At 47.2% G+C, this 21,443-nt stretch overlaps 2 protein-coding genes and 2 non-coding genes across 4 annotated transcripts; 3 read left to right on the top strand and 1 right to left on the bottom strand.

Annotated features, from left to right (window-relative positions):
* Nucleotides 1-4,335: 4,335 nt before the first annotated feature.
* On the bottom strand, nucleotides 4,336-13,139 carry EIF1AD (eukaryotic translation initiation factor 1A domain containing). The gene is made up of 6 exons (XM_059710031.1): nucleotides 12,863-13,139; nucleotides 11,529-11,806; nucleotides 11,280-11,388; nucleotides 10,866-10,974; nucleotides 10,650-10,697; nucleotides 4,336-10,102 (listed from the first exon to the last, which is right to left on the bottom strand). Exons 2-6 carry the CDS (start codon nucleotides 11,613-11,615, stop codon nucleotides 9,958-9,960), a joined length of 498 nt encoding a protein of 165 aa, XP_059566014.1. The 5' UTR covers nucleotides 11,616-11,806; nucleotides 12,863-13,139; the 3' UTR covers nucleotides 4,336-9,957.
* Nucleotides 13,140-13,382: 243 nt separating this feature from the next.
* BANF1 (BAF nuclear assembly factor 1) lies at nucleotides 13,383-15,478 on the top strand. Its single transcript, XM_059710032.1, has 3 exons — nucleotides 13,383-13,534; nucleotides 14,443-14,581; nucleotides 15,177-15,478. The coding sequence occupies exons 2-3, from the start codon at nucleotides 14,459-14,461 to the stop codon at nucleotides 15,321-15,323; spliced, it is 270 nt and encodes an 89-aa protein (XP_059566015.1). The 5' UTR covers nucleotides 13,383-13,534; nucleotides 14,443-14,458; the 3' UTR covers nucleotides 15,324-15,478.
* Nucleotides 15,479-16,887: 1,409 nt separating this feature from the next.
* Nucleotides 16,888-17,016, top strand: LOC132242449 (small Cajal body-specific RNA 1). Its single transcript, XR_009454639.1, has one exon. It is a non-coding gene; the product is annotated as a small Cajal body-specific RNA 1 (non-coding RNA).
* A 3,687-nt stretch (nucleotides 17,017-20,703) lies between these two features.
* On the top strand, nucleotides 20,704-20,801 carry LOC132242448 (small Cajal body-specific RNA 1). Its single transcript, XR_009454638.1, has one exon. It is a non-coding gene; the product is annotated as a small Cajal body-specific RNA 1 (non-coding RNA).
* The last annotated feature ends 642 nt before the right edge of the window (nucleotides 20,802-21,443 follow it).

The raw sequence follows: 21,443 nt of genomic DNA, 5'->3' as shown, positions 1-21,443 counted from the left end.
TCTTTTATTAGTGTTGATATCAAGAAATATGGGGAGAAGGGACTAGCAAGATGTTGATAGTTATTGAAGATGGTAATGGGTACAGGGGTTCATTATCTCATTATGAGTGTTTTAAAATTTCCATTATAAAAGTTGGTTTCAGGAGAGCTAAAAAATATTGGCTTAGCAACAGAAAAATGTACATATGTTCAGCCAAAGACACAAACAGGAATGTTCAGAACAGAACTATTTATAACTGTCCCAAACGGAAAACAACCCAAATGTCCATCAACAGTAGACAGGATAAATGGTGGATCTTCATCTCTTGACTTTAGGGACCACCTCCAAATTAGCATCATTAGTGAACTTGCTCCTCGTTCCTTCTTGCTTTTCAGTTCTCTCCTCTGGGTCATTTTCATTCTTTCTGAGGTTCATCTTCCAGAAGCCCCTTGTGTCTGTTGGTGATAAACTCCCATATGCTGCTGGTCTGAATATCTTTGCCTTGGTATAGGATGGGGTGGCTGACCTCGCTCACAGGGCTGTGGTGAGACTCAAAGTGGCTCCCCCTTGGCCATTTCTCAGACTCGAACACCCTAGGAAGATGGAGTTGGCCTCACCCAGGGCCTCCACTCTAGCAGGCTGGGTCCCAGCCAATTGGGCCACACCCCTCCCCTGATTCTTTTTTTTTTTTTTTTTTAAATCAATTTTATTGATTTTTCACAGAGAGGAAGGGAGAGAGATAGAGATAGAAACATCGATGAGAGAGAAACATCGATCAGCTGCCTCTTGCACATCCCCCACCGGGTATGTGCCTGCAACCCAGGTACATGCCCTTGACCGGAATCGAACCCGGGACCTCTCAGTCCGCAGGCTGATGCTCTATCCACTGAGCCAAACCGGTTTCGGCTCCCCTGATTCTTGAGGCACCAGTTCCTGCCATCTCAGGGGATTCTGGTCCCCAAATCCCTTAGCCTGGCATTCCAGGCCCCATACCTTCTAGACTTAACACACCACATTACCTTCCCTTCCTCGGACCCCTGGCCTTTCTGTCCTGTGCACCTGCTCTAGGGGACACTTAGAGAGGCCAATTTCCCTTTGTACCAATATATGCACTGTCTTGGGGAGTAGGGAAGAGAGACAGGAGGGGTCCCCCCAAAATGTCAGCTGTGGACAGAAAGGGGGACCAAAAGGGAGGACCTTACTACAGAGGCCTCCTCTCACAAAGCTATCTGTGGCCACAGGTAATATATAGGATTGATAAGAGACCTGATTGCCGAAGTGCTAAATTATGGGAGTAAAATGCTGAATTATGGGACCTACATGAAGGAGGAAGGCACTTGGAAGTTCAGAGATGAAGCAGAGGGATGAGTCCGAAAGCTTCAGCAGTTCCTAGAAGGGGAGCTACTGACATAGAGGGTGAGGCGGTCCCCGGGGAGAAGACCCTTCAGCGATTCAGTTCTGAGGTCTCAGCCCCTCCGCCCACTCGTGTCCCACAGCCTTCTGAGCCCCGTGCTGTTTTCTGAAGCAGGGTTTCCGGTGGCGGCGGTGGTGAGATACGCTCAGCCATGGACACTGCGTTGAGGCCCCCGCACCTGATCTGGGAAAGACTAGGGCAGCTCCCACCTGTCTCCGGAGTCCCGGAGCAGGTCTGTGTGCCTGAGGGGAGGGGCTGAGGGGCCTTGGTGAGTGACGGCCCGGTGGGGCGTGGACCTTGTGCTACCAGCGGTGGACCAGGCACAATTGCTGCCGGACCCTTTGGGCGGACAGACTGCCGCCCTGGACTGGAAGTGGGATGGACAGTGGCTGAGGTTCCGCCTGAGCGTGCTTACTGCGACCCCTGGCGGAAGCTCCTGTCAATGTCTGCTGAACATGGAGCCAGGAATTACTCCTCACACCTGCCAAGGTCATGCAGCGGGACCACAGGGCACACCCCGAGAAGAGTGGGCTTCTCCGGGAATCAATGAGAACAGACCCAGCACTGTTCCATGCTCAGCAACCCGGAAGGCTAGGAACAACGGTTTCTGGTACTTGGCGCCTCACTGTGAACCAGCAAGGGTTACAAACCGAGTGGGTACTTGAGCGTCGTCAGGCTATCATGCAGTGACTGAAAAGAGCCCGCCAGCACGCACTCAGTAGACAGCGCCAGCCGTTGCTAATGCCTTTTCCCGTGTCACCAGGCAAGGCAGGCAATGCGCCTTTACAACTTCCACAGGGACTTTGGCGTGTCTTGCACCAAGGTGAGCCGCTGCTGGTGTCCTGACTTCCCGTGACATTAGTGATGACAGTGGTTCCTACTGAGGAAACCACACGCCTCGGGAGCTGCAGTAAGCACACATCAGCTCTAGGCCGTTTGCTAAAATGGACCCAAATCTGAGCACACAACAGCAATCACACAAACCCAATCGCAGGACAATTTTATAACATAACTGGCCTGAACTTGCCAAGGGTCCATTTTATAAAGAACAGTAAACATTAAGGTGTCTTCTGTTCTAAATTAAGAGACTAAAGAGATATAATGATTAAATTAAAACTATGTGCGTTGTGCCTCAGAATAAACCAAACCTATTGACACCTTGATCTTGGACTTCAGGCCTTGGCCTTCAGAATTAGAAAAAAATAAACTGCTGCTGTTTAAGCCAAAAAAACAACAAAAAACCCCAAAAAGCTATGTGTGTTGTGTTTACAGAAACATGAATATGGCAAATGTTATAAATCGGGGCCTATGGGGCGCGGTTACAGTGTTTGGACAGGTTCAAGCCTTGGACTGAGGAGAGGGCACAGTCCTCTCGTTGCCACGTGCAAGTCCCAGCTGGAGGGCAGAGCCTTCCCAGCACAATTATAGCCAGCAGCTGGAGTTGTAAGCTTGAATCTCTAGTCCGAACACATGGCCCCATGTGCCTGAGTGACAGAGTTCAGGTGCATGTAGTTGAGTAGGATTGAAACCCACAAGAATGTTGTAAACATCTTGATCACTCCCCTACTTTGCCTCGTGGCATCTGCTATAAAATAAAGACACGGCTTGTGGGCACGGGCACTGTCCATCAGAGGGGCAGTGTCCCACCGAGACCCAGCTTTCATTCTCTTGTCTGTCTTTTCTTTTTCTTTTTTTTTTTTTAATATATTTTATTGATTTTTTACAGAGAGGAAGGGAGAGAGATAGAGAGTTAGAAACATCGATGAGAGAGAAACATCGATCAGCTGCCTCCTGCACATCTCCTACTGGGGATATGCCCGCAACCCAGGTACATGCCCTTGACCGGAATCGAACCTGGGACCTTTCAGTCCGCAGGCCGACGCTCTATCCACTGAGCCAAACCGGTTTCGGCATTGTCTGTCTTTTCTAAGCCTTTCACCACCCCCACTCAGGGTCACTGAACCAGGCTGAGCTGGCATGGCGCATAAGGTGCCCTGGGGCTGAGTATGCCATGGTCGTGCCGGCTCCCCACAGGGGCCCTCATGAAGGGTATTACAGGTACTTATTTTACAATTTTAATCTTTTCTTTAAGTTTGAAAATTCCCTCTAGTTTGGGGTGTGCAAGGAGGTAAAGCTGAAAATTAATGAGCTAATTAAGTAACCTACCAAAAAGGTTAGAAAACCACAGAATAAACCCAAAGAATATAAGTATAGGGGAAATATGGCAAGAGCAGGAATTTTAAAAATATGAGGAAGCTAACAGTAAAGAGGAATGGCAACAAAAATTTGGTATTTGGAATCTATATATATGAAAGCCTAAGTGACAGTCCAACCGGTACCTATGACGTGCAATGACCACTAGGGGGCAGATGCTCAACGCAGGAGCTGCCGAGCTGCAGTTGTGGTTCTCAGGTGCACCTGGAACCAGAGAGGAGGGAGCCCGATTTTGGGGTGTCATCCAAGAACCACCCTCTCACAATTTGGGACCCCTCAGGGGATGCAGGAGAGCCGGTTTCAGCCAGATCCCTGCAGGCCAGGCCGAGGGACCCCACTCACACCGCAGACGACCTTCAAGCCATGGCCCCAGGTGTGGCCAGCCAGGGGAGGGACTGTGGGAGGTTGGCTCCAGGGCGCGTCCGGCCTGTCTCACCCAGTCCCGCCCCGCCAGCCACCTTCTAATGAATTTCCTTTCAATGTGCACAAATCCATGCACCAGGGCACTAGTAGACTAATAAACTTCTGCCAAGGCTGACAGGATAAAAAAGAGAGAAATAACAAATAAATAATATTACATGTAAATAAGAAAACATAACCTGGGTACAGTCAAGACTATAAACAGAAGCAATTCTATAAACAATTTTGTGTCAATAAATTTGAAACCACAAATTAAAAATGAGAAACTACAAAAATATTTTTCCTTGAAAAAATAACTGACTCAAGAACAGAGCAACCTATTATTAATAAAAACCTAGAGTTAAAAATCTACCCATCATCCACAAAATACCAGGCACTTTGGTTTTAAAGTTTTATCAAAAATTTAAGAAATGCAAACTTCCAATCTTAACATGAACACATGTAATGAAAATAAATAATAGAGAACAGTCTATCTTAGGAGGTTTGCATAACCTTAATATAAAAACCAGACAAGGGCAGCACAGGAAGGAAAAGCTCAAGCCATCTCACTTAGGAACCTGAGTGCAAAAGTGTCCCAAATATCAGAAAAACAAATCCAGCAACATACTGAAAAAATGTCATGATTCTTATTCCAGGAATGCAAGGATGTTTTAATGTGGGAAACTGTGTCAAGGTATCTCAACACACACACACACACACACACACAGAGATGTCACCACATTTTCAGATTTAAAGGAGAAAACCCATGTGCTTAACTTGGATTGTCGAGTGTGCTCCTTGGTACACATACAAGATGGGGCAAAAGTAAGTTTACAGTTGTTTGTATGGAAAACAATGCAATTAATAAATAATAATACAAGAATAAACTTCTGTGTACTCATAACTGTAAATCTACTTTTGCCCGCCTTGTATATGGGTGGCTGGATGACCGGGGAGAAAGGGAGCCGGGCGAGAAGCCCCAGTGGAAATAGCCTGGCTGAGAAGGTTGGCCCGAAAGGGACAGAGGTACAGAGCCTGAGGGCCACAAATCGCAAGCCCGACTGCAGGAGGGGTCAATACTGTGAGGCGACCAGTCAGGAGGCTTGTCCGTGGCACTGGGGAGGGAAAGGGGGCCCTTACAACACTCAGCTCATTCTGGAAGATCTATCACACAGTCGGATTCCACCAGAGTTGAGAAACAGGGGTAGAATTCAGCTTCAGAGAATGAAAAGGGGAGAAGCATGCAGAAGACAAGGACTCTACCTCCATCAAGATTCTGAGCTACAATCCCCAGGAGCTAAATGGCTAATAGGTGGAGAAGTAGAGATGAAAAGGTCTCAGAGGAAAAAAAGAGTCTATTAGGTGAGTTGCAGAATCATTGCGAACTGGAGAAAACGCAAGGCCAAGCTTACAGACACAATGCCAAAAATATCACACGCCGTGGGCAACAGTCACAGGAAAACTTATAGCTCTAAATAGATTTTTAAAAAAAGAAAAAAATTAAATTAGCAAAACATACAACTCAGAAGGTAGAAATCAGAAAATAAACCCAAAGAAACAGGAAAAGGCCAATAAAGTAGGCATTTGCAAAGCTAGTGAAAGAAAATACACAGAAACCAGGACGGATACCTGCTGGTCTGATTTGCTCTCACCCCTTTCCCTTTTTCTGGGATAACCTCTATTCCATGGGAAACATGTCATATGGATCAGGGGTGGCTCATCTTGCCTCCCCTCAGCTCCCTAACTCCCTCCTCAGCCCTGGCCACAGTGATTGCCCAAGAGAGGGCAGGTGACTGAGCAAGACAACTGTTCTTTCTGGAAATACATGAATCATGGGGAAAGAACTCTTTGTAAGGACTGAGTGGAAAGGGAGCCTCCTGTGGGGAGTAAGGGACCCATCAGCCAGAGAAGCAGAGTCAACCCGAGAAACAATGGCCCCGAGGGACCACGCTGGCCCTGGGTCAGCTCTGCCTAAAGCTCTGCTCTCAGATCTCAGGCCAGTGAGCTTGTCTGATTCTAACTCGAGCGAGATTTTGTCACTTACGCCAATTACTGCACATGGAACCATTTTCGTGCCTCCCAAAACCTTAACTATACATAAAATGATTCTTAAAAAAAAAGTTATCAAAATTGACTCCAGGATAGAAAACTTGGATAGAATGCCTAAGTGCAGATGTTTTTATAAATAAATTTCACCAAATTTTGAAGAAACAAATAATTCCTTTTCTATAAATTCAAACCTGAAGAAAAAGATTAAATGTTTCTAAACCAGTTCTACATGCTAGCATAACTGTTATCAAATGGGATAGGGAGCTCAGATCATTAAAACAAAAGGTGAGCCCTGGCTGGTGTCGCTCAGTGCGTTGGGCATCCTGTGCCCTGAAATGTCGCTGGTTCTATTCCAGGTCAGGGCACAAGCCCGGCCTGTTGGCTCAATCCCCAGTAGGGGGCGTGCAGGAGGCAGTGGATCGATGTTTCCCTGTTTCCCTCTCATATCAATGTTCTCTCTCCCTCTCCCTTCCTGTCTCTAAAAATAAAATTTAAAAAAAGTGAAATTTGCCTGAAAGATATAAAAATCCTAACTAAATATTATAAAATCAAGCAGGGTTTACATCAGAATGTGAGAATGGTTCCATATTAGGGAATCTATTAACGAAAATCAATACAATAAAACAAAATCTTTTGATTATCTCAATAGATGTAGAAATTCATCATGATGTGTTGAGTGAAGAAAAACCCCTCAGTAAGCTAGAACGGAAGGAGATACCTTCAGCCTAATGAAGGTTATCTGTGAGAAACCTAAAGCAAGAAAACACGAGAACTACTCCTGCTAAGAGAGAAACAAATAAGGGTGCCACTCAACATTATACTGGAGGTCCTGGCCTCTACAATTCAAGAACAGAAATGAGCATAAAGGATCAGGTAAACCTACCTCTAGCAGATTTTTACTCTTTTGTCAGCAAGAGAATCAGAATTCATTTAGATTAGGTGAGCCCACAAAGATGGGCAGCTTTCCTACACACCAGTGACGGTTAGAAATGTAATTTTAAAAGACCTATTCATAACAACAAATAACTCTCAGATTCCTGAGACTAAACTGAACCGGAAACATTAGAGACCCACATGAAAATAACACTTTACAAAAGGACAAACATAACCTCATTTTTGGATAAGAAGATTCATAAGTCTTAAGATAGTACTTTCCTCCAAATCAAACTATGAGATTTAAATTCATGCCAATGAAAATCTCAACAGGACTTTGAAATGAAAACTGACAATCCACTCTAAAGTTCTTATGTCAGAAAAGACATGAAACTATGAAATGTTCCAGAAACAGGGGCAGGGGTGAGGGAGCTGTATCAATCACGCTACAGAATGTGTTCTGTACAGATAAACATGGCAGATTAGAAATTCCAAGGAGATCCATATATATGCAGGAATAGTTTATTTTAAAAGGTATCCTAAAGCAATGAGGAAAGAATGAACCATTCAATAAATGATAGAGGGACAAGTGGCCACAACTTTAGGGGAAAAAGTTAGCTATCTCCCATAAAAAATAAACTTCAAACGAATTAATACACGTCTCTACCTCATCTGATGTTTACTCTTTGTGTGTATATATACATTTTTTCATTCTTTTTTAAAACGTATTTTTATTGATTTCAGAGAAGGGAGAGGGAGAGATAGAAACATCAATGATGAGAATCATTGATTGGCTGCCTCCTGCATGCCCCACTCTGGGGATCGAGCCCACAACTCAGTCATGTGCCCTTGACTTGAATCGAACCTTGGGCCCTTCAGCCTACAGACTGATGCTCTATCCACTGAGCCAAACCATCTAGGGCTCTCTCTTTATAAATATTTTAAACATCTGTATGTACACATACACACAAATACATACATAAGTGTATATATTTAAAGCTAGACTAAGCAACATAATAGAAAGTGAGGAGAGGAGCAGATACATGTGGAAAGGTTGAAGTCGCATTGGATTACAATGGAAAGTAAAAAAGACAGGAAGATCCATGAAGACATTGTAGGGTTGGTAAAGGGGAGGTGTGAATTCTCACCAAGGGCCTACTATTTCTTATTTTCTTTAAAAAAGTAAATAAATAATAAATGTGTGTGTGTGTGTGTGTGTGTGTGTATTAGTGGCCCGGTGCACAGATTTGTGCACATTGAAAGGAAATTAATTAGAAGAAATATGTTAATATTGCTATTAATGTATTTCTCGGGTACTTCACCCAAGAACCGCTGCTGCCAAGTCACCACAGCTGGCAGTTCCTATGTTGAGCGTCTGCCCCCTGATGGTCAGTGCATGTCATATCTACTGGCTGGTTGAATGGTAGCTTAGCCTTTTATATGTATAGATACATATAGTTTTATTGATTTTTAGAGAGAGGGGAGAAACATCCATGTGAGAAACATGGATCAGTTGGGATTGAGGGAGGAAACCTTAGCTCCCTCAATCCCCAACTGGGGATCAAACCTGCCCCACGGGTATGTATCCTGACCAAGAATTCAATCCACCACCTTTGGTGTATGGGATGGCACACCAACCACCTGAGCCACACCAGTCAGGGTGGCCTACTATTTCTTAATGAAGTATCAGCTGTGGTAACTAGCAGGGGAAGAGGGAATAGGTAGACAAGATAAGAAGTTTCAAAATGCACCCCAGAGTTGATCTGCTAGGCAGTGCTGAGGGTTTGTTTGAGGTTTACAATTGTAAATTTAAGTTAAACAAGTGAGCCCAGTTGGTGGTTTTCTCTAATAGTTACAGGCACAGAGGTGAATGATTGGATTGGCTGGGGTTAGGTTTTAGTAGCTGAATACAATGAAGGAAGACGAGGGAGTGGAGGGTGTGGGCCATGGAATCCAAGTTGCAGAAGGAGGAAAGCGAAGATAGAATGGTGGGAATGTGGTGGAGCTGGAGGATAAAGAATTTCTGCAGAAGGGGTAGTTGAGCAAGTAAATAAGTAAGCCAGAAGGCGGTGATTGTACAGGTATTTGACTTCTAAAGGTACTACAATTTCTACTGATATCAGGGGTCCAGGGAGTAGAGATGTAGGCAGCAGGCCTGGAATAGAAGACCCGCATTAGTGATGGGGATTATCAAGGAACTAAAGAGCCACAGTGCTGAACAGGCCCATCCATGGGATGTGGAAAATGACTAAGCAGAGGTAAGACTCTAAGCCAGGAGATAAACTCTTCTAGTCTGAGGAGAGACAAGGTCAACGCCGGCAATGAGGAGTAATGTACAACCAGAGGTTAAAGAGAGAGATAAGTGGGATGAGGCGTTTTACAAGAGGCTGAGGAGTGATGGTCTAAGTTGCCACAAGGGTCCGGCAACCAGGGGATGTACACAGCAGCATGGAGGTGGGCACTCCTGCAGGCATGGTGACTAGAAATGCAGGGAAATCAGCTCACGAGGTACTATGAAATTCATCCTGAGTGTTTCTTAGAGGCAACGGGGGACTAGTCCTATGGCTGTGATCCTGAAAGCCTGAATCAGGATTGGCTGCGAGCAGGCAATAAAGTGGGACTGTTCCCACTTATCAAGTACATGCAAGGAGGGACAGCACAGGGCCCGCCACTGACTAAGTGCCCAATGAGAGAGACGGAGAGAGAGAGAGAGAGAGGAGAGAGGAGAGAGAGGGAGAGCCTAGGAAACCTTAGCTCCCTCAATTTAAATTCATTCAAAATGTCCAGCCATTCCCTATTTCCTGCCCATGAGACCTACCAAGGAGCAGTTTTTAACTGTACCACAGGTCCCGTCCCCCGCCAGAGAGCCACTCGGACACTAGCACAAGTCACCACCCACCAGGGGTTTAATTCTCCTGGGTCAGAAGGTCAGTACAGAGAGGAGTCCTGCCTTGTCCCCATTGGGGGGAAGATCTCAGAGCACCCTGGAGGTGTCCAAGGTCAGAGGAGGAAAAGTGGGCCCTGCAGCCTCAGGCTGTCTCCTCCTCCTCGCTCTCCTCCTCGCTCTCGTGATACTGTCTACGATTGGTGTTAACAAAGAGGTCAGAATCATCTTCGGAGCTGGACTCTTCTCCCGATGACTGCGGCTCAGCTGGGAGTTCTGGCTGAGTTGGTCTTCATGGGGGAAAAGGACAGAGTTAGCCCAATGCCTTCTGGGAAAGCAAGATCTGCAAACGAAAATCCCCACAAAAAGGAGGACCCTATGGCCCAGTAGTCAGGGCTCAACAAGTCAGACAGGCAGTCGGAGCAAACAGCAGGAAAACTTGGCCAAGGAAAACAGGTTAAAGACAACCCCCAGCCCCACCCTCAAAAGTTTACTGGAGCCACTGGTTTTAATAATAAGTGTTCTACTTACCAACATGCAATGGACCCACATTGCATACAAATACCACACTAAGCAATTTTATAAGCATTAGCTCCTTTAATCCTCACAAGGCTATTTCACAGGTGAGGAAATGCAGGCTTAAGAGATGAAGCAACCTGTGTACAGTCCCCAATTTATGTGGCAAAGCCAGGATTTTAACCCACAGAATTTATCCACACACGTAGAACCACATATTGAGGAGCTCTCACCCGGGAGAAAGACAGGCTCTATTTCCCCAAGGCACTAAAGCTTGAACCCCCTTTTTCTGTCTTCTCTATCCTAAGGCTTGAACCTCACCTGTTCCTGTTGTTATTGTGTTTCTCAGCCACCTCAAAGGCCTCAGGCCTGTATCAGGAGAAAAGCCAGGGTCAGAAAGAACAGAGAAATCTCTCAGCATAAAAGCTGTTTCCAGCTGTCCCTGCCCGGGATGCTATGATCCTTCCGCCCCTAATTTCACAGCTAAGTCAATCCCTCCCGGAAATCTTGCAGCCGATGACCCAGGGGACCACCTACCAGAGCCCATCCTTCTGCAGAGAGCGCACATGGTCTTTGCAGAGCACGAAGGAGATCTCAGCCTTCACCTTTTCTCCCTCTTCAATAGGGTCAACGATGAGAAAGTCCCCTGGAGGCAGAGAGGAGAGGCCAGTCAGTCCAGCTTGCAGGGGCAGAAGCCAAGGCCGCAGGAAATGGTTCTAGCTCCTAGAGAGCTGCCCCCTCACCTCTCTTTTTTTTTTTTTTAATTAAATCTTTATTGTTCAGATTATTACATTTGTTCCTCTTTTTCCCGCCCATAACTCCCCTCCTCCCAGTTCCCGCCCCACCCTCCGCCCTCACTCCCCACCCACTGTCCTCATCCATAGGTGCACGATTTTTGTCCAGTCTCTTCCCGCATCTCCCACACCCCTTTCCCCCCAAGAATCCTCTCACCTCTCTTGATCCAGATGTTCTTGCGGTATTTGGAGGGCATGCTTACCAGGAAGCGCTGCCCCTGGGCTGTCTCCACTTCATGCAGGTTGTTCCCTGGGGTCCTGAGTACCTGGGCCGGGAGACCGAGAACCAGCTGGCCTCATCAGCCACCTCAAAGACCCACTGAGCTGGCTGCACCCTGCCCCACCCCAGGGCTCCCACAGGAGTGGAGGGGTCGGGGCAGAGCAGCTTATGCCCAGTGCTACTCACCTTCACGATCTGCTGGTGGTCAGAGGGCACCATATGCTCCCCCAGCACCTCCTGCACCACATGCTTCCTCTTGGTGGCCTGAGACATGCCGGTCCTGCTCCAGGGCGGTGAGAGGCAGCGGCGGTCCCCCTCTCCTGAGTTCCTCGGATGGCAGGATCAGAACCCAGGACTGTTTTGAAGATGGGCTGGGACCTTTTACTGAGGAGTGGCTGTGTCCTGGTTAAGAACGTGGCTGTAAAATCTAATTGCGTGGATTGAAATCTTAGTTTGACTATTTCCTGTGGACAACAAAAAAAATGGGTTGTATGGAAAGCGACCTCACAAGGTGATCTGACAATAAATTCCTAACTGGGCAGGTCATGGTGGGTAGTCACGCCCCAAGCCTGTAACTTTTTTTAATTTTAGAGAGAGAAGGGAGAGATAAATGTCGATTTGTTGCTCCACTTAGCGGTGTGTTCATCGGTTGCCTCTTGCATGTGCCCTGACTGGAGATCAAACCCACTCTCTTGGTGTGTCCGAACGACGCTGTAACCAACTGAACTACCCGGCCAGGCCCAGGCCTGGAACTTCTTTAACGAAAGGTTTTTAAGTCCTGACCCTCAAGAGAGCATATAATCTCATTAACGGTCCTGTGACCCAATCCCCACCTTGCTTTCTCCCACCCTTTTGTAATTAGCTTCATCCTTAAGTTCAAATTTATAAGTGAAACTGCAAACCTATTAACTTCCAGAGGGTTTAAGATCTTGCTCCCTGGCATCTGCTGTCAGTTTGGCTCAAATAAATGCTTATAAAAATTCTCCACAGGTTTGGAAGTTTTTAGGTTGACAATCCTTACTGTTCAATTCTCTAGGCCTCCGAGAAAAATAACGGCTAACCCAGAACATTTATTAGGATGAGAGGGTGTAAGCAAAGGACTCAGAACAGCGTATGGCACATAAAAATAACTCATGTATCAAGTACTGGCATAACATAAAAACTAAACAAATCATCCTGGCAATCGCTCGGGAAGAGATAAACTAAGCGGTATCGTCCTCGATATGCGTGTGCAGCACAGCCACACCACACAGATGCTCGCCACCTCAACACAATACAGGCAGAGGCCAGAGAGGACAGCGCCGCCAAGGTCCGAGCCAGGAACGCCTCCATCGAAGGGCGAGGGGAGCGGTCTCGGTCCGGGGCACCTGCTAGCTTTCGGACGAGTTCTGAGATGACAAGGACTGGCACCGCCAACACCGGCGGTTTACCAAGGAAAACTCCCAAGTGCTACTTCCGGTTGTTTTCTGCCTTCCTCCCCTATCCCGGAGGAAAAGACGCCGAGAGAGACCCACGCCTACCTGCTGGCCCTCTTCTCCCAACGGCGCCGCTGGGACGATCCCGTTCGCTCTCGAGGCTGGACGCAGGGAGTGGCTGGTCCACGACTCACTTCGCGGCTGAGCCGATGAAAGCACAGAAAATGAACCTGCCGGTGCGCTAGACGGCGGAGTTTGCTAGTACTCAGGTCTTCAGCGTCTCCGGTTCCTGCCCGACTCCTAAAAGCCCGACACGGTTCGGCCTGAGTCGGACCCTTCCAAGAGCAGTACTTCCGGCGCTCTGCCGTAGGCCTCCGGCCACCCTCCTCCTTTCTTGTCCGTCCCTCTAACTCTTCCTGCCGCCAAGTGGGCCAACGTTGGGTCCTTGAGTTCCGGATGCCGTGCAGCGGGGGAAAAAAGTTTTCTTCACCGAGGCCTCTGCTCTGAGACCGGAAATGCTGCCCGAGAAGAGAAATCAAACAAGGCAGCCCGGCTTCCCGCGAGTGGACCGAAAAGGAGCGTCTACTAAGGTTGAAGTGGAGGTCCAGAGCGCCTCAACTCTATGGCTCTAAGCTGCTAGAAGTGCCAAATTTAATTTTTTAGGCGGCTCTTAAGGCGACCCGGAAGCGGAAGTGGGAGAAAGTTCTAGTGGGTTGAGGTATCGGCGGGAGCAGCCGGCGGCGGCGGGAGGAGCCGTTACGGGAGCTGGAACTGCCGGTGAGCGCCAGCCGCGGAGCAGGGCCCAGCCTGGGAGACAGAGGAGGTGCACGGAGGAGGGGGGAGGGGACGCAAGCGGTGCAGCCGGCTGGAGCCTGCGCCCTTGGAGAGGGCTTGGCGGCAGGACGCGGCGCGTGGGTGCGGCGGCGCGTGGAGGGGGCGGGGCGGCGCGCCGGGGGCGGGGCTGGCGGGCGCGGCCGGGGCCAGGCGTGCGCCCGGCGGGGCGGGGAGCTGGTGCGCGCTGCGGCCGGCGCCTGTGAGCCGCCGGGCGGCGGGTGGGGCGGAGGGACCCTTTGTGTGCTTTTCGTGCCCTGTGGCCGTTCCGGTCAGTCAGTGTCCTCATTTCCCAGCCAAGGTCACAGAGGGAGTGACACCTTCGGGGCGAGCCGGCTGCTGAAGGGGGACTTTCCCGCTGCCCCGCGCGCGCCACCTCCTAGGCAGGGTAGCCTTTCCTCTGGGGCGATTCGCCAAAACACTTCCCGCAGGCAGGGGCGGGGGTGCTCTCTCGAAGAGTGGGAGACGGGGGAAAACTCTCTTGGACCTCCGTTTTCTTACCCGTGAAATGAGGGGAATCGAGTGAGCCACCGTATGGCTGGCTGGACGTTCTCTCTCTTTTTTTTTTTTTTTTAATATATTTTATTGATTTTTTTACAGAGAGGAAGGGAGAGAGAGAGTTAGAAACATCCATCAGCTGCCTCCTGCACACTCCTTACTGGGCATGTGCCCGCGGCCAAGGTACATGCCCTTGACAGGAATCCAACCCGGGACCCTTCAGTCCGCAGGCGGATGCTCTAGCCACTGAGCACACCAGTCAGGGCTGAACGTTCTCCTAATAGGAGACCTGGGCCAGTGGGCCCTCGGCTGCTCCGGGTTTTCAGCCCTAACCTACCTTTCCTTGGGATTCCCAGATTAATCCTGATCAAGATGACAACCTCCCAAAAGCACCGAGACTTCGTGGCAGAGCCCATGGGGGAGAAGCCAGTGGGGAGCCTGGCCGGGATCGGCGAAGTCCTGGGCAAGAAGCTGGAGGAAAGGGGCTTTGACAAGGTGTGGGAGGCTGCGTGCCCCTGGGGAGGGGCGGGCTGGGGGAGGGGCGGGAGGGAGGACAGTGAGGTGCCCGCAGGGGTGGGCAGTGGCATAGAATCTGCGGAGGGAGCTGGGGCCTGCCCTTCCTCCTAGGCCAGCGGTCGGCAAGCTCGTTAGTCAACAGAGCCAAATGTCAACAGTGCAGCGATTGAAATTTCTTTTGAGAGCCAAATTTTTAAACTTGAACTGTATAGGTAGGTACATTGTCATTAACTTCATTAGGGTCCTCCCAAGCTGGCCTTTGCCAAAAACGTCCTCAATCTGCGGGGTCGACCTCAGCGAACGTACCCCCACTTCTTCAAAATGGACTCTCCCAGGCCGAAAACCGGCTTCTGCGCATGGGCCACGAAGTCTCAATCGCACTGTACGTGCGCCCGCACGTGGTATTCTGTGGAAGAGCCACACTCAAGGGGCCAAAGAGCCGCGTGTGGCTCGCAGCCGCGGTTTGCCGACCACTGTCCTAGGCTCATGGGGTTTGAAGGCCACACACTGGCCTCACTGTCTTGAGTTTCACAGCTCACTGAGCAGCTTGCCCTGTGCGTTGCCTGTTTTGCAGGCTTATGTGGTCCTTGGCCAGTTTCTGGTGCTGAAGAAAGACGAAGACCTCTTCCGGGAATGGCTAAAGGACACATGTGGCGCCAATGCCAAGCAGTCCCGGGACTGCTTCGGGTGCCTTCGAGAGTGGTGCGACGCCTTCTTGTGATGCTCTCTGGGGAGCCCCCCGTCCCTAACGCCAGCCTTGAGTCTTCAGAGTTTGCAGCTGAGTGGGGGCTACTCCCTTGTCCTCTACCAAGGAAGCGATTGCTGTCTGCTCACCACCGATGTCCGGGTCTCGGGGGGAGTTCTCTCCCCTCACCATTTCAACTTTTTTGGAATTCTCACTCTTGCATGCATCTCCCTCCTCTTTCCCCTGCCAGTTTCAGGTCAATAATCAGCTTTGCTGAGTGGATTTCTGGCCCCTCCCCTCCCCCCTGGTCTGTTTAATGACGTCTGGCTTCTCTTTTGGCAAAGCAGTCACTGTCCATATAAAGTTTTTTAAGTCAATAAAGTCAGTGGCCTTCCAATGCTGGGCTGTGTGGTTTGAAAGCAGGGGGGCTGGGAGTCGCCACTTTCCCAGGGACTGATCAGGTCTGCGTACTTCTTATCAGTGCAGATCGAAACTGGCAGCTTCCTCCTCCAGAGGACAGCCACCCTCGTCACCAAAGCCTCGGACAGGTGCCTTGGGGTGTTTCAACCCCTCAGTAACGTGGGAGCGTGTGGGCTGATCCCTTCCTGGATCCAGATGGGCTGTGGTGTTCCAGATGTCGGCTGAGTCAACAGCTGGGCTAGGCAGCACCTGGTGGAAAAGTCAGTGGGAGTCAGAGGTATTGGGAAGAGGGGGAGCCGATACGGGTAAAAGTTCACGGGTTAATCATGGTGTCCTGGCCTCCGGAGGAGTGGGCGGGCTCTGCCCTCTGCCCTGCTATCTTAGGGAGGCGAAGACCACGGGTAGCAGAGCGGGGTGGGCTGTGAATTACACGCTGGTGCACTTCCATCCTGTTCTCGAACACTGTGAACCGGGCCCACAGCTAAGGTTTTTCCAACCACTTTTTCTTCCACAATAATAAGTAGCTATTGTCTTTTTCATGGATCAGGGGAAACCAGGGCTCAGAGAGACTAATATGTTCATGGACTTACTGATAGGAAGTACCCAGACTGGCTCTCAAAACCATTTGGATCCCCATGTACCAGAGAGCCCTGTGTTTCTTGGCCGTGTCACTCAGCCTCTCTGAGCCTCAGTTTCCCCACTTGGAAAATGAGATTGTGGTAATGACCGGAAGGCATGCTAGCTGTGCAGCACCCAGCCCTGCTCGACTTTCTCCTTCAGGAGAACAGGAGAAACTATGCTTCCAGAATTTTCCTCAGTGCGTTACTGTCAGGTTCCTGAGTCTCATGTCGTCGGAATGAGCACTGAACTCAGTGCACAATCAAGCAGTTGGAGTTTATTGAAAAGAGCTTGTGCACGAGTGAGTTGAGCAGAAAAGAGTCGAGCCCCAGAGGGGTCCTTGTGGATGGCTAATGCAGGGGCCTTGGCGCGGGTACAGGGCTGGGGAATGAGGATGAGGCACTTGTCCCACCATTGTCACCTGGCAACGGTTGATTCCAAGGTATTTTCGGGGGTCAGTGGACCACTCAAAGGGCCTATAAAATAATGCTTATGCAGATATTCTAGTTACCATTTGACAGAACAATTATTTTGCAGGATATGATGTTCAGAAAGGATGTTATAGCACTTGATACTAACCGAGTTATCTGCCCTAGCCTTGTGTCAAAGGTTCAATATTAAAAAATTGGTGTGATTGCTGGGTCAAAGTGCAATATTAAAAAAAAAAAAAAAAAGCCGTGAGTATATATTTTTAAAATATATTTTTATTGATTTCAGAGAGAAAGGGAGAGGGAGAGAGAGAAACATCAATGATGAGAGAGAATCTGATAGGCTGCCTCCTGCACGTCCCCCCTACTGGGGATGGAGCCTACAACCTGGGCTTGTGCCCTAGACCGGAATTGAACCTGGGACCCTTCAGTCCACAGGCCGACACTCTATCCACTGAACCAAACCAGCTAGGGTAAGCCATGAACATTTTTTTTTTTTTTTATTTTTTTTTTTTTATTGCTTAAAGTATTACAAAGGGTATTACATATGTATCCATTTTATCCCCCCGCCCTAGACAGTCCCCTAGCCTCCCCTATCACCCAGTGTCTTATGTCCATTGGTTATGCTTATATGCATGCATACAAGTCCTTTAGTTGATCTCTTACCCCCCTACCTCCTGCCCCCCAACCCTCCCCGGCCTTCCCGCTGCAGCTCGACAATCTGTTTGAGGCAGCTCTGCCTCTGTATCTATTATTGTTCAAAAGTTTATAATGGTCTCTATTGTCCACGAATGAGTGAGATCATGTGGTATTTTTCCTTTATTGACTGGCTTATTTCACTTAGCATAATGCTCTCCAGTTCCATCCATGACGTTGCAAATGGTAAGAGTTCCTTCCTTTTTATAGCCGCATAGTATTCCATCGTGTAGATGTACCACAGTTTTCTAATCCATTCATCTACTGATGGGCACTTAGGCTGTTTCCAGATCTTAGCTATGGTGAATTGTGCTGCTATGAACATAGGGGTGCATATATCCTTTCTGATTGGTGTTTCTGGTTTCTTGGGATATATTCCTAGAAGTGGGATCACAGGGTCAAATGGGAGTTCCATTTTCAGTTTTTTAAGGAAACTCCATACTGTCTTCCATAGTGGCTGGACCAGTCTGCATTCCCACCAGCAGTGCACAAGTGTTCCTTTTTCTCCACATCCTCTCCAGCACTTGTCGTTTGTTGATTTGTTGATGATAGCCAGTCTGACAGGTGTGAGATGGTACCTCATTGCTGTTTTGATTTGCATCTCTCGGATGATTAGTGACTTTGAGCATGTTTTCATATGTCTCTTGGCTTTCTGAATGTCCTCTTTTGAAAGGTGTCTATTTAGGTCCTTTGCCCATTTTTTGATTGGACTGTTTATCTTTCTTTTGTTAAGTTGTATGAGTTCCCTATAAATTTTGGAGATTAGGCCCTTATCAGATATGTCATTGGCAAATATGTTTTCCCACACAGTGGGTTTTCTCGTTGTTTTGTTGATGGTTTCTTTTGCTGTGCAGAAGCTTTTTATTTTGATGTAGTCCCATTTGTTCATTTTTTCTTTAGTTTCAAGTGCCCTAGGAGCTGTATCAGTGAAGAAATTGCTTCGGCATATGTCTGAGATTTTCTTGCCTTTGGATTCTTCTAGAATTTTTATGGTATCCTGTCGTACATTTAAGTCCTTTATCCATTTTGAGTTTATTTTTGTGTATGGTGTAAGTTGGTGGTCTAGTTTCATTTTCTTGCATATATCTGTCCAATTTTCCCAACACCATTTATTGAAGAGACTATCTTGGCTCCATTGTATGTTCTTGCCTCCTTTGTCAAATATTAATTGAGCATATTGGTTCGGGCCGATTTCTGGGCTCTCTATTCTATTCCATTGATCTATATGCCTATTCTTGTGCCAGTACCAGGCAGTTTTGAGAACAGTGGCTTTGTAATACAACTTGATATCTGGTATTGAGATCCCACCTACTTTGTTCTTTTTCAGGATTGCTGCAGCTATTCGGGGTCTTCTTTTATTCCAGATGAATTTTTGGAAAGTTCGTTCTAGATCTCTGAAGTATGCTGTTGGTACTTTAATGGGAAGTGCGTTGAATTTATAGATTGTTTTGGGTAGTATGGACATTTTGATGATGTTGATTCTACCAATCCATGAACACGGTATGTTCTTCCATCTGTTTATGTCTTCCTCTATGTCTTTTTTCAACGTCCTGTAGTTTTCTGAGTAGAGGTCTTTTACCTCTTTAGTTAAGTTTATTCCTAGGTAGCTTAGTTTTTTCGGTGCAATGGTAAACGGGATTGTTTTTATAATCTCTCTTTCTGAAAGTTCACTATTGGTGTATAGAAATGCCTCAGATTTCTTGGGGTTAATTTTGTATCCTGCTACATTGCCAAATTCATGTATTAAGTCTAGTAGCTTTTTGATGGAATCTCTAGGGTTTTGTATGTATAATATCATGTCGTCTGCAAATAAGGACAGTTTTACTTCCTCTTTTCCAATTTGGATGCCTTTTATTTCTTCTTCTTGCCGAATTGCAATGGCTAACACTTCCAGTACTATGTTGAACAGGAGTGGTGAGAGGGGGCATCCCTGTCTTGTTCCTGTTCTTAGGGGAAATGGTGTTAGTTTTTGTCCGTTGAGTATGATGTTGGCTGTGGGCCTGTCATATATGGCTTTTATTATGTTGAGGTATGATCCTTCTACTCCCACCTTGCTGAGAGTTTTTATCAAAAATGGGTGTTGAATTTTGTCAAATGCTTTTTCTGCATCAATTGATATGACCATGTGGTTTTTTTCTTTCAATTTGTTTATGTGATGTATCACGTTTATTGATTTGCGGATATTGTACCATCCTTGCATCCCTGGGATAAATCCTACTTGGTCATGGTGTATGATCTTTCTGATGTACTGCTGGATCCAATTTGCTAAGATTTTGTTGAGGATTTTGGCATCTATGTTCATGAGGGATATTGGCCTGTAATTCTCTTTCATTGTGTTGTCTTTACCTGGTTTTGGTATTAGGGTGATGCTGGCTTCATAGAATGAGCTTGGAAGTGTTCCTTCCTCTTGAATTTTTTGTAGTAGTCTGAGGAGGATAGGTTTTAGTTCTTCCTTGAATGTTTGGTAAAACTCCCCTGTGAAGCCGTCTGGTCCTGGGCTTTTGTTTGATGGAAGCTTTTTGATGACTGCTTCAATTTCTTCCATAGTTATTGGCCTGTTGAGATTTTTAGATTCTTCCTGATTGAGTTTTGGAATGCTGTATTTTTCTAGGAATTTGTCCATTTCCTCCAGGTTGTCTAGTTTGTTGGAGTAAAGCTGTTCATAGTATTTTTTAACAATCATTTGTATTTCTGTGGGGTCTGTTGTTATTTCGCCTCTATCGTTTCTGATTTTATTTATTTGGGTCCTCTCTCTCTGCTTCTTGGTGAGTCTGGCTAGAGGTTTATCAATCTTGTTTATCCTTTCAAAGAACCAGCTCTTGGTTTCATTGATTTTCTGTATTGTTTTTTTGGTCTCTATGTCATTTATTTCTGCTCTAATCTTTATTATCTCCTTCCTTCTGCTCACTCTGGGGTTTTCTTGTTGCTCTCTTTCTAATTCTTTGAGTTGTAGAGTTAGATGATTTACTACCATTTTTTCTTGTTTTTTGAGATAGGCCTGTAGAGCTATAAACTTCCCTCTCAGGACTGCTTTCAATGTGTCCCATAGGTTTTGGATTGTTGTGTTTTCATTGTCATTAGTTTCCAGGATGTTTTTAATTTCTTCTTTGATCTCATTGGTAACCCAATCAATATTTAATAGCATGCTATTCAGCTTCCAGGTGTTTGAGTATTTTGGGTTGTTTTTATTGTAGTTTATTTCTAATATTATGCCATCGTGGTCTGCGAAGACGCTTTTTATGATTTCAATCTTCTTGAATTTGGGGATACTTTGCTTGTGACCCAAGCCATGAACATTTTAAGCGCAGTGTGTGAAGACATACTCTGAATTATATAACTCAGTGGCACAACTGGAGGGAAAACCCCACTATTTTATCGTACAGTCTTTACTTTAAGGGTGTGGTTTGGTTAATTTGAACCATGGAATTTTACTGAAAGCAAGGAGTAATGGGCCTCTAAGATGAGTTCTTTCTGTCAAAACGGAGTCCAGATGTTACCCCCTCTGCTGTCACAAGAGGACTTACAGTCTGGTCAGGAGAGATGGACAGATATTAAATACTAAAATGGATAATATGAGGAGAGTTTCATGATCCCAGGGAAAATTTAAGAAGAAAAAGTTGGTCAACTCCATTAATAGAAACTGTTCATCTAAAAATACTGTAAACAGTGAAGGGCAAGCCAAGCCAAGTGGGAAAGGATATTTGCAGCACGTAAGCGAAAGGGCTTTCCCCAGGGCACAGACTAAACTGCAGTGAAGAAAAGCAAATGGCCCGCCGGCGTGGCTCGGGCTGCGCGCCAACCTATGAACCAGGAGGTCACAGTTCGATTCCCGGTCAGGGCACATGCCTGGGTTGCAGGCTTGATCTCCAGTGGGGGCATGCTGGAGGCAGCCCATCAATGATTCTCATCATTGATGTTCTATCTCTCCCTCTCCCTTCCTCTCTGAAATCAATAAAAATATATTGAAAGGCAGCCCTGAGGGATACCCACATGA

Source organism: Myotis daubentonii, chromosome 9, assembly GCF_963259705.1.
Source record: "Myotis daubentonii chromosome 9, mMyoDau2.1, whole genome shotgun sequence".
Taxonomy (NCBI): Eukaryota; Metazoa; Chordata; class Mammalia; order Chiroptera; family Vespertilionidae; genus Myotis; species Myotis daubentonii.
This window is presented reverse-complemented; position numbering and strand designations above follow the sequence as displayed.

Bases quoted from the DNA above. Each gene is read 5' to 3' on its own strand.
- EIF1AD (XM_059710031.1), bottom strand. From the start codon at position 11,615: ATGTCTCAGGCCACCAAGAGGAAGCATGTGGTGCAGGAGGTGCTGGGG. The intron at 11,389-11,528 runs GTGAGTAGCACT...CTCCCGGCCCAG, and splicing joins ACCACCAGCAGATCGTGAAG to GTACTCAGGACCCCAGGGAA. The intron at 10,103-10,649 runs GTGAGGTTCAAG...TCCCCCATGAAG, and splicing joins CACAATAACAACAGGAACAG to ACCAACTCAGCCAGAACTCC.
- BANF1 (XM_059710032.1), top strand. From the start codon at position 14,459: ATGACAACCTCCCAAAAGCACCGAGACTTCGTGGCAGAGCCCATGGGG. The intron at 14,582-15,176 runs GTGTGGGAGGCT...CCTGTTTTGCAG, and splicing joins AGGAAAGGGGCTTTGACAAG to GCTTATGTGGTCCTTGGCCA.